Consider the following 20,340-nt stretch of genomic DNA (forward strand, 5'->3'; position numbering starts at 1 on the left):
ACTTGTAATCAGCTCCCTTTCCACTTTTTTAGGTATAATCTCATCATATACATCTAAATAATAAATAACTTTAATACAATATAATATGTCTATATATTATACATAGGTATAACAAAATATAATATATAGAATGTATATATAATATATGTATATAATATGCATATTAGATTATTTTATCTTATGTGTATGAGTGTTTTGCTTGCATACATATATACACTATGTTTTTCCTGGTGCCCAAGGAGGTCAGAAGAGGGCATAATATCCCCTGAAACTGGAGTTACCATGTGGCTGCTGGGAACTGAACCCAGGTCCTCTGTAAGAGGTGCTTTTAACCACTGAACAAATTCTTCAGCCCCCACCTCTGCTTCTATTATAATGTCAAGGGACTGGGAATGTAGCTCCGTAGGAAGAACACTTGCCTAGCAAGCACAAAGCTCTGGCTTTGTCAGAGGTACATGAGACTATCTCCAAACAAACAAAATCCCAGAATTTCAAGTTCTGGGAATAGGTTGCTTCGGCCTAGAACAACCTATTCCCAGCAAGCTTATGCCTGCTTATGCAGGACTTCCAATCCAGGGTCAGTTGCTCCTCACTACAGAAATATTCCTGGCGACATGGGTGGCATCAGGAGCATGTGTATATTGGGGCTCACACGGTCACAACCTTGTAGAAACAACTTTAAATAGAAGACACATAGGTTCACCTGTTTTCAATGACAGTCTTCAGAAAATGAGCAAAACTCATCTTTCCTAGGCAGATGATACCTAAAAATCCAAATCCCACCAGCTCACCCACCTTTATGGGGAACTGTTCTCTGCAAGCCTAGGAGGAATTCCAGAGACCATAACAGGTTTTGTTGTTATTGTTTGTGTGTAGGGAGTTTGGGGTTTGATTTTTTTTCTTGTTGTTTTTTGTGGAATCCTTTTGTTTTTTGTTATTAGTTCTCCGTGTTTCCCATACTGGCCTCAAACTCCAGTACCCAGGCAGCCAGCCCTGCTGCCTCCTACCGCAGCCTCCCTAATAGCTGTGTCCAGCTTGATCATCCTTGTTTTAGCCAGCAGAGGGCAGAAAAACAATACAACCGGCCGGTATATACCAAGACCCGGTACAGACATCCCGGAAAATCCTCAGGTTCTTTCCGTGTCCTGCCGTTGCTCTGGCTTTTCACTAGGTGGCGCCCTTGACCGGCTGCCCCACATCATCTTCTGTAAGGATTCCCACGCCCTGATGCCTGTTACCAAGTCCAGTTTCTCCTCCTGTTTTTCACTTGGCCTCTGTTCTTGTGGTAGTTGCAATATTCACCCTTCCACTGTGGCTTCTGATTACTAAATGATTATTATTTCTCTGGGTGTCTTTGGACAATTGGCCCTTTAGGAGCCGGAAGTGTCCATATCGTTCACTATGTTATTAATACTTTTTGATTTTAAGATATGTTTAAGTCAGGCATGGGGCCACATGTCTTTAATCCCAGCACTAGGGAAGCAGAGTGTCACAAGCTTGGTTTATTATGCTGAGGGCCAACTCGCTAGGTTGACACTCTAAATTCCTAAGTATGGTCCTAAGCCTATCTCCCCAAGGCTGCTCACCTGTGTCAGGTCCAGTCTCTAACAGAAGCCTCTGATTTGGGGGTCAGGATCCTGAGGGAGATTCTCCAACCCCAAGGCACATGAAATGAAAGTGGTGTCTCCCCGGTGTCTCCAGTAATCCCGAAGATGTGCAGAACACTGTGTTGTTCTTGGTCTCTGCTTAGATAGTACCAAGTGGATGTCATGGGTGCAGTTCAAGTCCTGTGTCTGGTTATCTCAAGTAAGTGATGTCACTGGGTTATCGGGTGCAGCCTTGGGTGTAGAGGGGTTCCTGACTAAGCTGTTTTTACATGTCTGAAAGGCATGTTTTAACTATGCTCATAACACAGAGGTGAGTGGATCTCTGTGAGTCGGAGGCCAGCCTGGCCTACATAGTGAGTTCCAAGACAGCCAGGGCTATGTAGAGAGACCCTGTCTCAAAAAAAAAAAAAAAAAAAAAATAGCCGGGTGTTGGTGGTGCACACCTTTAATCCCAGCACTTGGGAGGCAGAGCCAGGCAGATCTCTGTGAGTTTGAGGCCAGCCTGGGCTACAGAGTGAGTTCCAGGAAAGGTGCAAAGCTACATAGAGAAACCCTGCCTCAAAAAACCAAAGGGGAAATTTTTTTTTTTTTTTTTTTGTTCACAAAGAATTGTGTCTGGGGTGAAGGATGTAGCTCCATTGGTAGCGTGGCTGCCTAGGATACATGAAGCCTAGGTGCTTCCACAGCACCATATAAACAGGAAGTAGCGCTGAACAACTATAGTCTCAATACTTGGGAGATGGAGGGAGAAGGATCCTAAATTCAAGATCATCCTTAGCTACATATTCATAGCAACTTCAAAGCCAGCCTGGGATAAATGAAACCCTGTCTCAAAAACAAAGCAAGGGCTATCGAATCGATATAGCTCAGCAGGTGAAGGCCCTTGCGGCCCTGCCTGATGACATGAGTTCTGTCCCCAAGACACACTTGTTACTTGTTAGAAGGAGACTGACCATTGAAAGCTGTCTTCTGTCTTCCACACACGTGCACACACATAAATAACTTAAAAATTAGAACAAAACCAGGAGGCAGAACCAGGTGGATCTCTGTGAGTTCAAGGCCAGCCTGGTCTACAGAGTGAGATCCAGGATTGCCAGGGCTATGCCCTGTCTCAAAAAACTGAAAACAAACAGAAAATTAGAACAAAGTTCTGTTTTATTTTATTTTTTTAAGATGTATTTATTTATTATGTAGTCAGTGTTCTGTCTGCATGTTTACCTACAGGCCAGAAGAGAACACGAGTTCTCAGTATGGGTGGTTGTGAGCCACCGTGTGGGTGCTGGGAATTGAACTCAGGACCTCTGGAAGAGCAGGCAGTGCTCTTACCTCCTGAGCCGTCTCTCCAGCATGGCCTAATTTTAAATACAGGGGAAGTGAACGTGAAAGCCTGAGGTGCCAAGGAGCAGGGCTATGGAGAGTCAGAACATGGTGAGATTACAAAGACAAGATTTTCGTGCAGGAATTGAACCCAGGCCTTCATACATGCTCCGTATCACTGAGCTACAAGTCAAGTCCCAAACAGGATTCACCCTGAAGCAAATCAGGGTGATAAGACATTGTTGTGGGGTATCCACCAGAGAAGACCGCTCAGACATGGGTTTAAGCCAGTTGAAAGTCTTTAGTAGCTAGCTGTGGACAATACTGGGTGTTCAGGATCTCAGTGTAACCTCGAGCCTTTCAGGGCGAGCTTTTAAGCACAAAATCGTGTTCTGAGTTGACATACTTAAGTTAACAAGAACAGTTAGCTGAACATGGAAATAAAGAAGCCAAAAAGCAAGGTTAGTATGTTAGAGACTTTCCCAGAACTATGGACTTTGATGAGTTAAGTCCTTGTTTTAGTTTTGGCTGGTGATGCTGTCTACGTGCTGAGTTTTATGGCCTGAATGGCACTTCCATCATGGAGTCAGTTGTGCTAAGATCTGGGGGCCTGTTACAAGATCTCTTGGCATCTAAAAGGGAATGAGGAGGCTCTGAGACATCCTGGATGGTTAGATAAGGAGAGTGGGATTGTGAGGACCCCAAACAGCTTGACCACACAGCTGCCATGACAGGCTTAGAGGCCCAGACACAGCTTCTGTGACAGGCTTACTGGCTGGCAGGCAACACCCAGACCTAGGAAAAGCCATAACCTGACCCCACCCAGGGAGGGCCTGAATCTGACCTGACATTCCAAAATTCCCTATACCCCTAGACAAATGTCAGCCAATCAAGGTCCTGAACCCTGGAAATCCCCTCACCCCAACCTCTCCTATGATAAAAACCCCATCCTGCCCTGGCTCAGGGCTCCCAGCTCTCACCCGCTGTGTCGGACAGAGAGCCCAAGCTCCCAGCTTGAAACACCCTTTGCTTGCACATATGGAATTTGGTCTCCATGGCGGTCTTTTAGGGGTCCCTGTGGTCCTGGCATAACAGGGTATTCTGGGCAAATTCAGGAGAATGTTTGCCAGAATCAGACACAGGATCCCAATTCTGCCAGACACTGCAGCCAAACTGCCCAGTGCTCTGAATGTCAAAGAGGGAAAATTCAATGTCGCTGAGACCCAGTGGGAGTTACTGTGACTCAGGAGACCAGCTACATAGAGTGATGGTGGGGGCTCAGAGAAGCCTGGCCATCGAAGTCAAGGAGAGAATGTTAATATTCTGATCCCGCCCCTTGGCGCCACCCTGTGTCCTGATGCAAAAATCTCTTTTTTAAGGAAAAACTTCGCCCTTTCTCTCTCTCTCCCTCCACTCCCATGAGGTGTGCACCCCCGACACCATCCTCCCTCTCCTTTCCTATCTTTTTTTTTGTTTTTTTGAGACAGGGTTTCTCTGTGTAGCTTTGTGCCGTTCCTGTAGCCCAGGCTGGCCTCGAACTCACAGAGATCCACCTGCCTCTGCCTCCCAAGTGCTGGGATTTCAGGCGTGCGCCACCACCGCCCGGCATCCTATCTTTTTTGTCTCTCTATTATAATAAACTCTCCACGTGGATGCATCATCTGGTTGTGTATCACTGGCAGCTGTTGATAGCCAACACACCAGGGTCAGCTCTTTAAAGACACATACTCCGGTTTCTCTGCTCATAGTCAAGCATGTGCTTGATAGTAGAGGAAGTGCTCAACACTGTTTTAAGTAGAGAATAAAATGTCAAGGAAATAAAGGTTCAGGCAGGTGTGGTGGCGCAAGCCTGTAATTCCAACAATGGGACAGGGAGGCAGGAGGGCCAAGGCCATATGTGGGCTTCATGGTGAATGTAAGTAAAATCAGCCTGGACTACGTGAGACCCTGTCTCCAATAAATAAATAAATAAATAAATAAATAAATAAATAAATAAATAAACAAACAAACAAATAAATAAATAAATAAATAAAAAATAAGAAGAAAACTCTTGAACAATCACTAATGTCCCATTCCTTATTAAAAATGAAAATAGGGATCCAGGCAATGGCGGTGTCCGACTCTAATCTCAGCAACTTAGGAGGCAGAGGCAGGTGGATTTCTGTGAGTTCGAGGCCAGCCTGGTCTACAGTGTTAGTCCAGGACAGACTCCAAAGCTACAGAAAAACCCTGTCTCGAAAAGCCAAAAAGAAGAAAATGTTTCAGAAATACCTGTTTGGATGCAATGTTGTGAAACTGCACGTGGACTGGTAGGCAGTGCCAGGAGAACTTGTCCAAGTACTACATCACTGTCTTTGGCTTTTTTGTTTTGTTTTTCAAGACAGGGTTTCTCTGTGTAGCTTTGCGCCTTTTCCAGGAACTCACAGAGATCCACCTGCCTCTGCCTCCCCAGTGCTGGGATTAAAGGCGTGCGCCACCACCGTCTGGCGTCTTTGGCTTTTTAAACATATTAATAAAATGTTCAATAAAATACTACACATTTTGTTTAAAACCAACTAGCCGGGCGGAGGTGGTGCACGCTTTTAATCCCAGCACTCAGGAGGCAGAGGCAAGCGGATCTCTAAATTCAAGGCCAGCCTGGTCTACAGAGTGAGTTCTAAGACAGCCAGAGCAAGTCAAAAAATTTTCAAATATAAAAACAAAATAAAATAAATGGGCAAACAAAATAGTAAGTAAAAATAAAATAGAGGCTGGAGCGACGGTTCAGGGCTGCTTGGTGCTTTTGCAGAGGACCCAACCTCCTGACAGCTTACAGCCAGTTCCGGGAGATCTGACTTCTGCAGGCTCCTGTACGCACGTGGCACACAATCTCAATCACAGAAGCACACATAACATAAAGTAAATAATAAATATTTTCTAATTAAAATTTTAAAAGATGACCAGCGAGATGGACGAGTGGGAAAAGGCATTTGCCACCAAACCTAAAGACCAGACCTGAATTCTATCCCAAGGGCCTATATGGTGGCAGGAGAAGACCCACGGGTGTACACACACCACGGTGCCCATGAGGAGTCAGAGACAGTTTTCGGGAGTTCTCTTCTTCCAGCACTGGATTCTGGCTACTCAACAAGTCCTTAGTTTCAGTTACAGCCACCTCTTCCCAATGAGTCGGCTCACCAATTTAGATTTTTATTTATATATTTGTTTTTTCTCAGTCCTGTGTAGCTCAGGCTGGCCTGGAACTTGCTAGGAGCTCCCAATCCTCCTGCTTCTACTTCCCAAGGGCTCGCCTAGCATTACAGGGGTTGGAGGTGGAGGTGTTCTACCATACCTAGCTCACGATGTCCTGGGAGCTAATACAAAGAATCCAGGAGCTGAAAGTACCAACCAACCTCAGTACGGGGGTGGAGGGGGACCATTATCCTTTCAACAAGGGTTTGACTCTTCTTCTTCTTCTTCTTTCCTTTCTCTTTCTTCTTTTGGAAACAAGGTCTTTTTATGTGGCCCTGGCTGTCTTCGAACTCTAACTCTCTATGCAGACCACCTGGTCCCCAACTCAGAGATCCACCTGCCTGTCTCCCGAGTGCTGAGACTAATGGTGTGTAAAAAGACTGTGTGTGTGTGGTAGGACACACACACCTTCTCTTGTGTGGAGGCCAGAAGAGGGTGTGGGATCCCTCAGAGCCGGGGGTTAGAGGTGTTTGCAGGAAACCAAGCTTGTTACATGGGAGCTGGGATCTGAACTCTGGACCTCAGGATTTAGCAGTAGTCACTCATATGGCAAACTCTAGCCAAAAACAACTTAGGAAGAAAGAGTTTATTTCGTTTTGTACTTCCAGGGAACAATTTATCAGCAAGGAAAGTCAGAGCAGGAACTCAAGGGAGGACCCTGGAGGAAGAAGCCGAAGCAGAGACCATGGAGTGATGAATGTTGACTGGCTTGCTCAGCCTGCTTTAGTTGTGTGTGTGTGTGTGTGTGTGTGTGTGTGTGTGTGTGTGTGTGTCCCACCCCCCAGGGCAGCAGGGTCTTCAACAGGGACCTGAAGGGAGGGACGAGAAGCATAAAGAATGAGAGCAAGCCAGGACGTCTCTTCAAGCTCCAAAATTTTACTTTCCTCTTAAGGCATATATAGGGAGTAAAGGGGGGTGCAAGCAGGGAGGGGACTTTAATCATGGGTTGTTCGGCCAGCAGGGAATGTTGATATGAGGATTATCTATTCTTACCTAACTGCCTAACTGTAGCATGGTCACCTGATTTCTGAGAAAAGGTTCATGGAGACTTAAGCAAGGCCTAGATCTAGAAGAAGAGGAGAGAAGCCCAAATATGGCGGCATGTGTGTCAAGGGTCACTTAGGCTTATGGCTCCCATCATGAGTGTGAAGTCAGATTCCCTGGAGCTAGAGTACAGACAGCTGTGAGCTGCCTGGTGTGGGTGCTGGGAACTGAACTCTGGTCCTCTGGAAGAGCAGCCAGTGCTCTTAACCACTGAGCCATCTCTCCAGCCCTTCAGACTGCTTTCTTTCTTTCTTTTTTTCCCCCGAGACAAGATTTCTCCGTGTAGTTTTGGAGCCTGTCCTGGATCTCGCTGTGTAGACCAGGCTGGCCTCGAACTCACAGAGATCCACCTGTCTCTGCCTCCCCAGTGCTGGGATTAAAGGTGTGTGCCACCACCGCCCAGCCAGCCTGCTTTCATATACAGCCCACAACCACCCCACCTGCCCAGGGTAGCACTACCCAGAGTGGGCTGGGCCTTCTCACATTGATCAACCATCAATAAAATGTCCCACAGACGTACCCTCAGGCCAATCTGATTGAGACAGTTTCCCAGTTGAGACTCCCAGTGTCAAGCTGACACCTAAAGCTAATTAGAATAGGAAAGTATTAAACACATGAATGCACGGTGGTGGCGCACACCTGTAATCCCAGCACTCAGGAGGCAGAGGCAGGTGGATCTCTGTGAGTTCGAGGCCAGCCTGGTCTACAGAGCTAGTCCAGGACAGGCTCCAAAGCTACAGAGAAACCCTGTTTTGAAAAACAAAAACAAACAAAAACAAAAAAAACCCACATGGACACGTGATCCAATAGCCATTTAAACACAAGGTCTTGCTGTAATGATTCAGTTAAAGTAAATTTATTAAGACAGCCCCAAGAATTTTGATCAACTGAGTTTTAGGTACACACTTGAAGTTAAAAAAATTATCCCATGTTGGGGTTGGGGATTTAGCTCAGTGGTAGAGCGCTTGCCTAGCAAGCACAAGGTCCGGGGTTCGATCCTCAGCTCAAAAAAAAAAAAAAAAAAAAAAAAAAATTATCCCAGGTCTTAGGACATAGTGCATTAATAGTCCTTGCTTGATTGTTAGACCCTGGGTTTGAACCTCAGCACAACTGCAAAATAAATAAGTAAACAAACAAACCAACAAATAAATAAATGAACTCTCCCTAGTGGCACATGTCTGTTATCCCGGCACTCCCACACTGAAGGCAGAGGCAGGAGGATCACTCTAAGTCTGAAGCCAGTCTAGTTTACATATGTGAGGTCCATTCGAACCTGCCACTACACAGTAAGACCCTGTACAAAAAAGTGGTCAGCGCCTCGAGGCCAGCCTGGTCTACAAAGCGAGTTCCAGAACAGCCAGGGATACATAGAGAATCCCTGTCTCGGGAAAAACAAAAAACAAAAGTGGGGAAGGTATGGCAGGATGTGGTGGTGCATGGCTTTAATTTCAGCACCGGGGAGGCAGAGGCGGATGGAGCTCTGTGAGCTGGAGACCAGCCTGGTCCACACAGAAAGTTCCAGGCCAGCCAGGTCTACCTAGTGAGGTCCTGTCTCTAAACAAAACAAAACCCAAAACAACAAAAAACAAAGCCAGGTGTGGTGATTGACTCTGCAATACTAGCTCTCCAGAGTCCAAAGGTTCAAGGGTTTGAGGTCAGTAAATTACATAAGATACCGTCTCAAAACCCCAAACCCCCCAAGAGGACTGAAGCTGTAGCTCAGCTGGTAGAGCTTGAGGCCAGCTCTGTTTACATAGTGAGTTCCAGGACAATGTAGAAAGCTCCTGTCTCAAACAAACAAACAAACAAACAAATAAACACATTCCTAACACACACACACACACACACACACACACACACACACACACACACACACACAGCTGTTCACAACCAACCTGCAGCTCTAGTTACAGTGGATCTAATGCCCTCTTCTGGCTTCTGGGGGTACTGCATAGACACACACATGGGCAAAACACCTACCGACATTAAATGCGTAGATAAATAGACAAATAAATAAGTAAATAAATAAACAACATTACCTATACCTACATGTTGGAGCACACTCCCTACCTTTTTCTCTAGCAATTTCAGAGTATCCAGGCAGGTCCAATCCACTTGGGTTTGAGTTACAAGGTGAGAGACAGGAATTTGATTTCATTCTTCTATGTGCTGACATCCACATTTTCCAGCATTGCCTGCTGAAAATGCTCAGGAGGTAGAGGCAGGAGGATTGCTGAGTTCACAGCCAGCAGAGGACACACAATAAGACCTGGAACAAAAAGTCTAGCGTGTTATGTGTAATGAGTATGTTAGAACACAAAATTAGCTAAGGTCTCCAGGGCTCCACGGTGAGTACACAAATATGTGTATTTATGGGGCTATTAAACATGATGATGGACATGTCAGATTCAAAAGGTCGTGAGCCAGAATGGTAGTTTTATTAAAGGATTTACCTTGAGACCATTCCTAATCTATTACCGACACTCTACCCACACCCACATTCATCCACTACCATGTCTTCATAATGTCGGAGAACGACCGTCTCATCATTATCTTGGTAGAGCATGGAAATGGGAGACAGCTTGATGGGGATACAGACAGCCTTGGGGACCTTGGGGTCAATCGCATGCATCAGTGCCTGCATGAAAGCATAATTGGAACTATTCAAATATGTGGTCATTGAGAAGGGACAATCTCCGTGACAGTAATTTGCCATGAACCCCTTGGGGGCAATGATCCACTTGTGCCAACCCAGGTCCCGGAAGTTGATGAACAGCTGATGACGATGGCAGAGGTTCCTACAAGAACCCTTGGGGACAGGGATGGCTGCCCTCCTTTTTCTGGAAGAGGAGGGACAACGATCGGGGTTGAGGGTCACCACCAGCAGAGAGGCGTGAAGAGAGAGGATCAGCCGGTCACAGGTGTCCTCAACCTGGGACATTTGCCCCAGAGTGTCTGTCCTCTTTGGCCAGAATCTCTAAGTACAAGCCCAAATTCTTCCGTCGGTTGCCATTCCAATCCTTAACCACATCCTGCAGGTTGAAATGAAGAGGACCCTGAGGTCCTGGGACAGACTGCTGAGCAAGCGTTCTGCCTGGCTTAGGGTGGGATCGCCCCCACACACCAGGCTCCTCAACCACAGACAGAGCCACCTCCACTTCTGGACCCAGGTTGTAGTAGGACCTGGGTCCCAAGTCTACAGTCAGCCGGGCCATGGTCACCGTTCCCTTTTCTTTGATAGCAGGCAACTTAAAGTAGAGGTACTTCTGTAGGCAAGCACCGTCTCGGGAAGGGTTCTGCGTGTTAAGAAAGAAACCTAGAAGCGAAGAGGAACATGTGAGGGTCACAGTAGTCCTTTCTACCTCAGACCCACCTGACAAACGTCAACAAGTGCCTAAGTCTGAGCTCTCTTCCGCCCCTCCCTTCCGGGAGCGTGTTTCCCCAGTCCTCATTCCGGTCCAGAGAGTGTGTGTGTGTGCCATGTTGGTCCTCAGGAGCTGTCTCCTTTGTTTCTTCAGGTTAGGTCTCACTGACCTAGAAGTGACCAATTTACCCAGACTGGCTGGCCAGTGAGCCCCAGGGGTCTGCCTGTGAGTACCCCACAATATCGGGTTACAGGTGTACACGTAGTACCTGGCTGCTGAACTTGGTCTTTGTGCCTGTAAATAGGGTAATATCTTCACGGATTAAACTGTCTCCCCAGCCCCAACTTTTTGGTTATTTATTTGTTGTTGTTGTTTCTCTCCCCCCCCCCCAAAGTTCTCATGTAACCAAGGCTGGCCTTGAATTCATTATTTAGTCAAGGATGACTTTGAACTGATCTTCCTGCTGCCACTTTCAGAGTTCTGAGATTGCAGATACACTCCTGCGTACCTAGTTTATGCTATGCTGGGGCTCAAACCCAGAACTTCATGGGTGCTAGGCAAGCCAAGCACCTGCCGACTGATCTATATGCCCAGCTCCCCCACCACACGCACACTCTTGTTTTTGTTTTGAGATCGTCTCCTATGTACAGTCTCCCAGCCCAGGCTGGTCTAGACCTCATGATCCTCCTGCCTCTGTCTCCAGAGCCGGGATTAAAGGCATTTACCACCACGAATAGCTCTGTCTCTGTCTCTGTCTCTCTCTGTCTCTGTCTCTCTCACACACACACACAAACACAGAATTCTCTTACAAATGATCAAGAGGCCTAATAGTAATAGATCATTATGAAAAATATAATTCAATAGAAAACTGGTCATAGTATAACAATGGGCAATTGTTTAAAATACTGAAACTATACATTACTATTCATTACTTGCAATTAAAGAAATACAGGGGGCTGGAGAGATGGCTCAGAGGTTAAGAGCACTGGCTGTACTTCCAGAGATCCTGAGTTCAATTCCCACAACCACATGGTGGCTCACAACCATGTGTAATGAGATCTGGAGCCCTCTTCTGTGTACATAATAAATAAATAAAATCTTAGAAAAAAAAAAAGAAATACAAATAAAGTGAGCATGATGGCTCACCCTTTTATGCCAGTTGTTTTGTTTGTTTGTTTGATTGGTTGGCTTTTGGTTTTTTTTGAGACAGCGTTTCTCTGTGTAGCTTTGAGCCTTCCTGGAACTTGCTTTGTAAACCAGGCTGGCCTCGAATTCACAGAGATCTGCCTGCCTCTGCCTCCCGAGTGCTGGGATTAAAGGCGTGCATCACCACTGCCCAGTTCATCCCCTTGTTAAGAGGCTGAGACACAGCTGAGCCACAATAGCATATGCCTTTAATCCCAGCACTCAGGAAGCAGGGGCAGGAGGATTTCTGAGTTCGAGGCCATCCTGGTCTATAGAGTGAGTTCCAGGACAGCCAGGACTACACAGAGAAACCCTGTCTCAAGGAAAAAAAAAAAAAGACGCTGAGCAGGAGGATTGCCTGTGTTATAGGCTATCTTGGGCTACATAGAGAGACTCAAGCTAGCCTGAGATACAAAGTGGATCCTATCTCAAAAAGGGGGGCCGCGGGGGTGAGGTGTAAATAGTGTAACTACATTTTGTTACCACGTTAGTTCATTGTAAAGCTAAAAGGGATGACAGCATCACTGAACCGATTCTTCCTCTTTTCCAGTGGACCCCAGACCGCTCTTCCACACCAAACAGCTCCAGTGGTCAACCCGCGTGACATGGACAGGTAAACTGTCTGTCACACGGCAATTGAATGAAATACTACACGTCAGTCAGGACGGATGAACTACAAACTCACATAGCCTGGTTAAATCCCACACACCTGGGGCTGAGTGAAGGAGGCCAGACATGGGGAAAGAGAGGTGGATTCCACAGTCGAGACTGCCCAAGAATTGGGTCTGGAAATGAAGGCTGCTCTCTGAATCAGCTCCTCTGCTGCACACTCAGAGACCAGCCTGCCACTGCCTCCAAAATGCTGAGATTAAAGGCTTGCACCACCATGCCCAACAGTTGGCTGTCCTAGAACTCTAAAAAGATCCAACTGTCTCTACTATGATTAAAGGTAAATGCTACCATACCTGTCCCCATTCTCACTCATTTTTTTAAATGTGTGTGTGCACTGAATTTGAGCAGGTGCCCACAGAGGCCAAAGGAACTGGAACTGGAGTCATGCACGGGCGATTGTAAGCTGCCTGTGGGTGCTAAGAACAGTAAATGCTGAGTCCGAACCATCCCTCCAGCCCCCTCATTCTCCTGGTTTTACTTTACAGAAGTTATGTATAAGGGTGTTTTGCCTTCAGGTATGTTTGTGTATCACATGTATCAGTGTCCAAGAGGCCAGACCAGGGTGTCTGGGACAGTTGCCAGCCATTATGTGGGTGCTGAGAACTGAACCAGAATCTTCCGGAACAGCAGCCAGTGCTCTGGACCGCTGAGCCACCTAACAAAGTGATTTAGTGACCACTCTCCAGGCTTTAGTGGAAGGCCTCCCTCCCCTGAAGGCTCTTGGTTTAGAATTGCCATCTATTGTTTTGTTTCTGATGTCCTCCCTCCCTCCAGCTCCCTCCCCCACGCCCTGCCCGCGACTTCGAGGACAAACCTCACTGACCGGAATTCTCTGTCAGCTTCCTCTTCAGGTCAGCCTTGGATTTTTACTTCTTGTTAACTAATTCCCTTATGAAAACTGTTTTTGTTTTTTGAGACAGAGCTTCTCTTTGTAGCCCTGGTTTTCCTAGAACTAGCTCTGTAGACCAGGCTGGCCTTGAACTCACAGAGATCCTCCTGCCTCAGCCTCCCACAGTGCTGGGATTAAAGGCGTGTGCCACCACCACTGCACGGCTCTAAAAACTCTTTTTTTGTTTTGTTTTGTTTTGTTTTTTGAGACAGGGTTTCTCTGTGTAGCTTTGCACCTTTCCTGGATCTCACTCTGCAGACCAGGCTGGCCTCGAACTCACAGAGATCTGCCTGCCTCTGCCTCCTGAGTGCTGGGATTAAAGGCGTGCGCCACCACCGCCCGGCCTTCTAAAAACTCTTAAACCAGACTTTTGATAACTTCTGCACTCTCAAGGCCATTCTCAGGCCAGTTCACTGTAGGTATACATTAAATGCTTCAGGGACAAATACACATCCAAATCTTCCCTTCATCTGCAGTAAAACTATCCTTGGTCTTCAATGGTGGTTTTCGCCTATAATCTCAGCACTTGGGAAGCTGAAGCCGGAGCCTTACTGACAGTTTATGGCAGCTAGGCCACATGGTGAGTTGCAGAAAGAAAGAAAAGAAAAGAAAAACAATAAGTAGGAAGGAAGGCTATGCATCTGAATGCCAGGGCGGAGGTGCAGGAATGTGGGTGTTCGTCTCCAACTTTGAATAAGAATCAAGTAGGTCAGGAAGGACAGCCTAAGGGTGGAAGAACCTACTTTAAAAACCAGATGGCTGATGTAGTCCTGCAGCGGTCAGTTTGAGAAACTGAGATGGCAGTCACTGATTTTCCTATGAAGAGTGTGCTCGTGGCTCAGGTTCATAACCATTAGTCTGTATTTTAAGAAAACCAAGTTGTACACCTTTATTCCTAGCACTTGGGAGGCAGAGGCAGGCAGATCTCTTGAGTTTAAGGCCATGTCTGTCTACAGAGTTCCAGAAGAGCCGAAGCTACACAGAGAAACCACCTTTCCACCCCCACCGCACCCCGCCCACTTTTTTTTTTTTCTTTTCGGTTTGGTTTTTTTCAAGATAAGGGTGTCTCTGTGTAGCCTTGGCTGTCCTAGAACTCTATCTGTAGATCAGGCTGGCCTCAAACTCCTCTGCCTCCTGAGTGCTAGAACTGGAGGTGTTCACCATCACTGCCCAGCTGAGAAACCCTGTCTTGAAGAAACCAAAAAATAAACAAATAAATAAATAAAATCAGGAGATGTGTTGGCTTTTAATCCCAGCACTCAATATTGGGGAAGCAGAGGCAGGTGGATTTTTGCCATGGTCTACATGGCAAGTTCCAGGACAGCCAGGGCTACACAAAAAGACCTTGCCTCAAAATTAATTAATTAAAAATCAAGACATGAAATTTGCATCCAACAAAAGTAACACCACAGAGGGGCTAGAAAGATGTCACCATGCAGTTGGGCGGCTCACAACCTCCTGTAACTTCAGCTCCAGGGGATCTGATGCCCTCCTCCGGACTCTTTGGATAGGCATGCACAAACACATACTAAAAAGAGGGAGAGAGGGAGGAGAAAAGAGAAGGGAGATGGGGGAAGGGGGCAGATGTCCCCCTACCTTGCATTCGGTCCCACCCAAGGTGTGATCTTGTAGCTCTCAGAATGCTGGCCTTACTGAGTCCACTCTCTCTTAACAGTGAGGTAAACTCTCCTAAGGGCTCAGCGGCAGTCAGACCAGCGTGGAGAGGCCCCGGGTGACAAGAACACGCGCCTTGCTCGGGGTTGGTCTTGGAACTGAGACAGAGTATGACGATCCCAGCTCAGACTCCCACCCGCCGTGGTGCCCGTTCTGTCCCCTCCTCCTTTCTCCACAGCACCCACTTGAGAGTCCTCTCCCACAAACACTCGGGCTCCTTACCCTGGTCTGGCAGAAGCCGAAGCAGGTTCCCACGGACACCAAGCTCCTTCACGTAGCAGAAGTCCTGCGAGGCCCCGCCCGCTGCAGCAGCTTCTCGAGCCTGGAAGATTTTCCTTAAGATGCGGGGCACAGGTTGGAAGCTGCGAGGTGAAGGAGCTTTCTCCAAGTCCAGAAACTGCAGAAAGTCATATTCTTGAAACTTGGTTGGCTGGCCCCAGGCCAGACACAACAGGAGGAAGCCGAGAGTCGAAAGCCTTAGGGGAGGCTGCATGGCGGCCTGGGTGGGACAGCGCAGTGTCTGGGGAGCACGGAGGTCCAGCCTCTGCTGTTCAGCTTGGGAGGTAATCAGGTGTGAATTGCTCTCTTCCCAGCTCCTCAGAGGCAATTGGATGTGAAGACAGACGACTGATGTGGCTCCCGCCCCCTCTTCTATTGCTCTGTTCTCTCAAGAGGGTAAAATAGAACCAGCGGGGTCTGTCAGCTGTGGACAGGGTGAGTGGGAAAGGGTTGCACACTCATTCAACACAGAGACATGATTGTGTCTGTGGTGTGCAAAGCAATGAGACAGCAACAGGAAGCATATTAGAGAACAATTTATTATGCATTTTTGTTTTTAAATATATGTATACATATTTTGAGACTGGGTCTCATGTATCCTAGGTTGATCTTCAATTTTTTCTCTTTTAACATTGCTGGGCGATGGTGGCGCACACCTTTAATCCCAGCTCTCGGGAGGCAGAGGCAGGCGGATCTCTGTGAGTCCGAGGCCAGCCTATTCTAAAGAATGAGTTCCAGGATAGGTTTCAAAGCTACACAAAGGAACCCTGTCTCAAAAATAAAATAAAATAAACAAACAACAACAACAACAAAAAACCCCACAATACATTGCATTTGTTTGTTTGTTTGTTTATTGGGCATGTGGGTGGGGGAATGCATTCCACAGTACAGCTGTGGAGCTCAAAGGACTATTATCCAGAGTTGGTCTCTCCTTCCATGTGGGTCCCAGGAATCAAACCCAGGTTATCAGGCTTGGTGGCAAGCACCTTTACCCACTGAGCCATCTTGTTGGCCCAATCTTGAACTGATCTAGCCTGCATATTACTCCCAGTGCCCCAGCATGTGCCACCATAGCTGGTTGATGAGATGCATGGTATGAAATCCAGGGTTGCCAAGTGGTGGTGGAGGCGCTTGCCTTTAATTCCTTTAATTCAAGCACTCAGGAGGCAGAGGCAGGCAAATCTCTGAGTTCAAGGCCAGCCTGGTCTACAGAGCGAGTTCCAAGACAGCCAGGACTGTTACACAAACCCTGTCTGGAGAGAAAAAAGGAATCCAGAGACTAGTACATGCTAGGCAAGCAGATTGCCCATTAAGCTACATCCCTGGCCCTATAATTTCTCTCTCTCTCTCTCTCTCTCTCTCTCTCTCTCTCTCTCTCTCTCTCTGTCATCCTTCCCCTCTTCGTTCCGCCTTTCCTTCCTTTCTTTCTAAAAGATACGGGTTCTTGCAGGGGTAACTGCAAACCTGTAATCTCAGTACTCAGGGAGTGGAGACAGGAAAATCAAATAGAAGACCAGCTTCAGTTTCATAGGGCCTTTGAGACCAGCCTGAGCTACATGAGACCTATCTCAGAGAGGAGGAGCGAGGAGTGTGTGTGTGTAGGGGGTGGTGGTCCTTATTCTCTTTTCCAGGGGACTCTTGAAATCCTGGGCTTAGGTAATCCTCCTGCCTCAGCTTCACAGAATAGTTATGACTAAGCTATAGGTGGGCTGCCATCTCAGTTCGCTATGATTCTTAGTTTGGGCTGGGGAGATGGCAGAGTGGTTAAGAGCACTTACGACTCTTCCAGAGGACCCAAGTTTGATTCCTAGAACCCACATCTGGTGGCTCATAGCTGTCTGTGACCCCAGCTCTGACACCTCTGGCCTCAGCAGACACATGTACGCATGTTCACAGACCCATGTGCAGGCATACAACATGTACATAGTTAAAAATAATAAAAACAAATACTTCCTTATAATTTTATATCTCATAGTCTAATTACACACTAGCTGTCAGTGTAGCTCAGTGGTAGAATCTCAAGACCCTGGGTTCAGTCCCAAGACTGCAAAAAAAGTTCCTCATTGAGAAAAACATTTTTCTTTTTTCTTTCATTTTCGAGACAGGGTTTCTCTGTGGAACAGCCCTGGCTGTCCTGGATCTCACTCTGTAGACCAGCCTGGCTTTGAACTCTCAGGGATATACCTACCTCTGCCTGAGTCCTGGGACTAAAGGTGTGCACCACCACCACCTGACTAAGAAAAATGTTTTTAACCAGACATAGTGGGTTTTTGTTGTTTATTTTTGTTTGTTTGTTTATTTTTTGAGACAGGATTTCTCTGTAGCTTTAGAGCCTGTCCTGGAACTTGCTCTGTAGACCAGGTTGTCCAGGAACTCTCAGAGATCCGCCTGCCTCTGCCTCCTGAGTGCTGGGATTAAAGGTGTGCACCACTACTGCCCGGCTAGGCTGGGACAGGAGGATCAGAGGTTTGAAATCTGTTTCAGCTACTAAATTCCTGGCAGCCTAGGCTGCAGTATGAGACCCTGTCTCAATCTATCCAATGAAAAAGTCTGCAAAAATCTTTTTTTTTTTTCAAGTTCAAGGTCATCCTCCCCATATAAAAACTGGGGGTTGGCTGGAAAGCAAATGAGTATAAAGATGGCTTTTTCAAGACTTGGGTCTCTCCATGCAGCCCTAGCTGCCCTGGAACTCTCTCTGTAGACCTTTTTAACCTCTGCCTCCTCCCACACTCCCACTCCACACACCCCACACACACCCCACACCCCACACACTCCCTACACCCCACACACTCCACACACCCCACACACCCCCACCCCCGTGTGCTGAGGTTAAAGGCATGTGCCACCACCTCTCAACTGCAGTTCTGCTTTGATTAGCTTTTTTTTTTTTTTAAATTAAAGCAAGCATTTTTATTCATGTACACGGGCTGCCTCCCTCTAAGGTAGGGTTTGAGAGGTCAGCATTGGATGTGAGAAGACAAGGCTCAGGGGTAGGGGGTTTTCAAATGGGGGATTTGGTGGGTAAAATGGGCAGGATTATAGGAGCAGAACATAAGCATAACAAGTTAGTCCTAACAACTTCCTGAAAGGAAGACATGGTTGCAAGGTAGTCATAACAAGCTAATCATAACACAGGTAGTCATAACAAGGTAGTCATACAACATTTTGAAACAAAGTTGGAGTCGCAAGATGGTTCTAAACAATTTTTTAAACAAAGGCATGTTTGCTATTCCGGGACCAGGCCATACAGAACCATTTGTAGTTAAGGTTACAGCTGGGGCACAGCCCAATCCTTGAGAAACAGAGGTTTAATCGTAATCAGGAATGAACCTAGTTTGTCTTTGCTATAAGGTGGTTTTTAAGCCTAAAGGCAGTCTGGTTCTTCACTGGGGCCAGTGTTTTACAACAGTTCATCAGGCTGTACAAAGAGGAATGGGACTATGCCAGTCTCTTAGGAACCTCCACGACTTACTCCATCACACATGTCTGTCTGTCTTCTACTTAATGGTCTCATGTATCCAAAGATAGCTTCAAACTCCTGACCTTCTGCCTAAGCTTCTGACTCCACTGCCTAACTGCTAAGATTACAGGTGTGGTTGCGAGAATTCCTTCCCCAGAGAGATGTTATTTACCCCTCCTTATAAGGTCCCAACAACAAGCCAAAGTTCAATGCCACAAAAGTTTACCCTAGGCTGGGCAGTAGTGAAACATGCCTTTTTTAAAAAATTAATTTAATTTTAATTTAATCAGCTTGATACTGCTACGCCCACAGCTGTGACACCTGTGTAGCTGTAGCAAGTATGCCGCTGCGCTGGGGCCCAGCAGCTGAAGGGTTGAGGTTGGAGCTTCCTGGAGCGTGGCCTCAAGCGGTTCCCCCACAATCAGCAATCGTCATGCAGCCTGAGGATCCCAGGAAGCCCTGGAGAACAAAATGGCCTTGACGACAGTCCTTGTTGGCACTAATCATGATCTTTCTCTGTATGTCTTATCTGTGTCTTCTCCAGTTAACAGCACAACCAGTACAGGTCGGCACCAACATGACTGACCCAGGTCACCTGTACCCGGAGCACCTCCATTTATCAGACCAGTGTATAAGGAAGCTCAAAAGACTTCCTCAAATACATCTCTGGGGTCGTTCCTGTTCAGAGTAGAGCAGCGCGAGCTCTTGTCAGAAACAGCCAGAGAGCCCAAAACTGAAAGTAAAAATAAAAATGTTACGAGAGAATAAACATAGCGTGCCAGACCCTTCTAGAGAGAAAGAGTTAGAGAAAATTCCCCAGCACACACTTCCCGGGGGGTATACACAGTACTTTCTAGGAGGGAGCTGATGGATAGCCCCTAGATGGACCCCCAAAAGTGTATAACCCAGGCTGGTAAGAGTTTGGCTCCCCACAGATGTGGTCGCTGGCGCGAGACAAATTTCACAAAATTCTGAGATCATGCCCTCAGACAATAGCCACAATGTACTCCCGCTGCAGAAGTAATACACAAAAATAGATATGGATGTCTCTTGTTATTGTTTCTTGCTGATTCTGAGTAATTGTAAAAAATAATGGCCTGATGTAACCCCCAGCCAAGTTCCTCGATTGTAAAAGTATATAAGCATTGCCTATACAGAAGTAAAATTGCAGCAGCACATCAACATATCATGTGTCTGTCTGTCATTCTCCTCGCCGATTCCTGACTTCTCCTTGAGCCTTCTCCCTGGTTCTCCCTCAGTGATGGTCTCCCTCTGGGTGGTCTGCGGCATGATACAGTATAAATTCTTATCCCAATAGTGAAATGTATGAGGTTTGCCCAGTAATTGAGTAAAACCTAAACTTATTATAAGCCACAGTCATCCTAGGGTCCCCCCTGCTCTGTAGCCTCCCTGGTTCTCTGGGTTGCAGTCTGATTGTTCTTTGCTTTATATCTAGAATCCACTTATGAGTGAATACATACCATGTTTGTCCTTCTGGGTTTGGGTTACAGCACTCAGGATGATATTTTCTAGTTCCATCCATTTGCCTGCAAACCTCATGATGTCGTTGTTTTTCTCTGCTGAGTAGTACTCCATTGTGTATATGTACCACATTTT

At 46.7% G+C, this 20,340-nt stretch overlaps 1 protein-coding gene across 1 annotated transcript; it reads right to left on the minus strand.

The window, feature by feature from the left end:
- Positions 1-9,684: 9,684 nt before the first annotated feature.
- Gdf3 (growth differentiation factor 3) lies at positions 9,685-15,477 on the minus strand. The gene is given in 3 exon segments (XM_036180519.1): positions 9,685-10,134; positions 10,136-10,515; positions 15,207-15,477. Coding segments are annotated over 3 exon segments (1,101 nt in total).
- Between the last annotated feature and the right edge of the window lie 4,863 nt (positions 15,478-20,340).

This window comes from Onychomys torridus, chromosome 3 (genome assembly GCF_903995425.1).
Source record: "Onychomys torridus chromosome 3, mOncTor1.1, whole genome shotgun sequence".
Taxonomy (NCBI): Eukaryota; Metazoa; Chordata; class Mammalia; order Rodentia; family Cricetidae; genus Onychomys; species Onychomys torridus.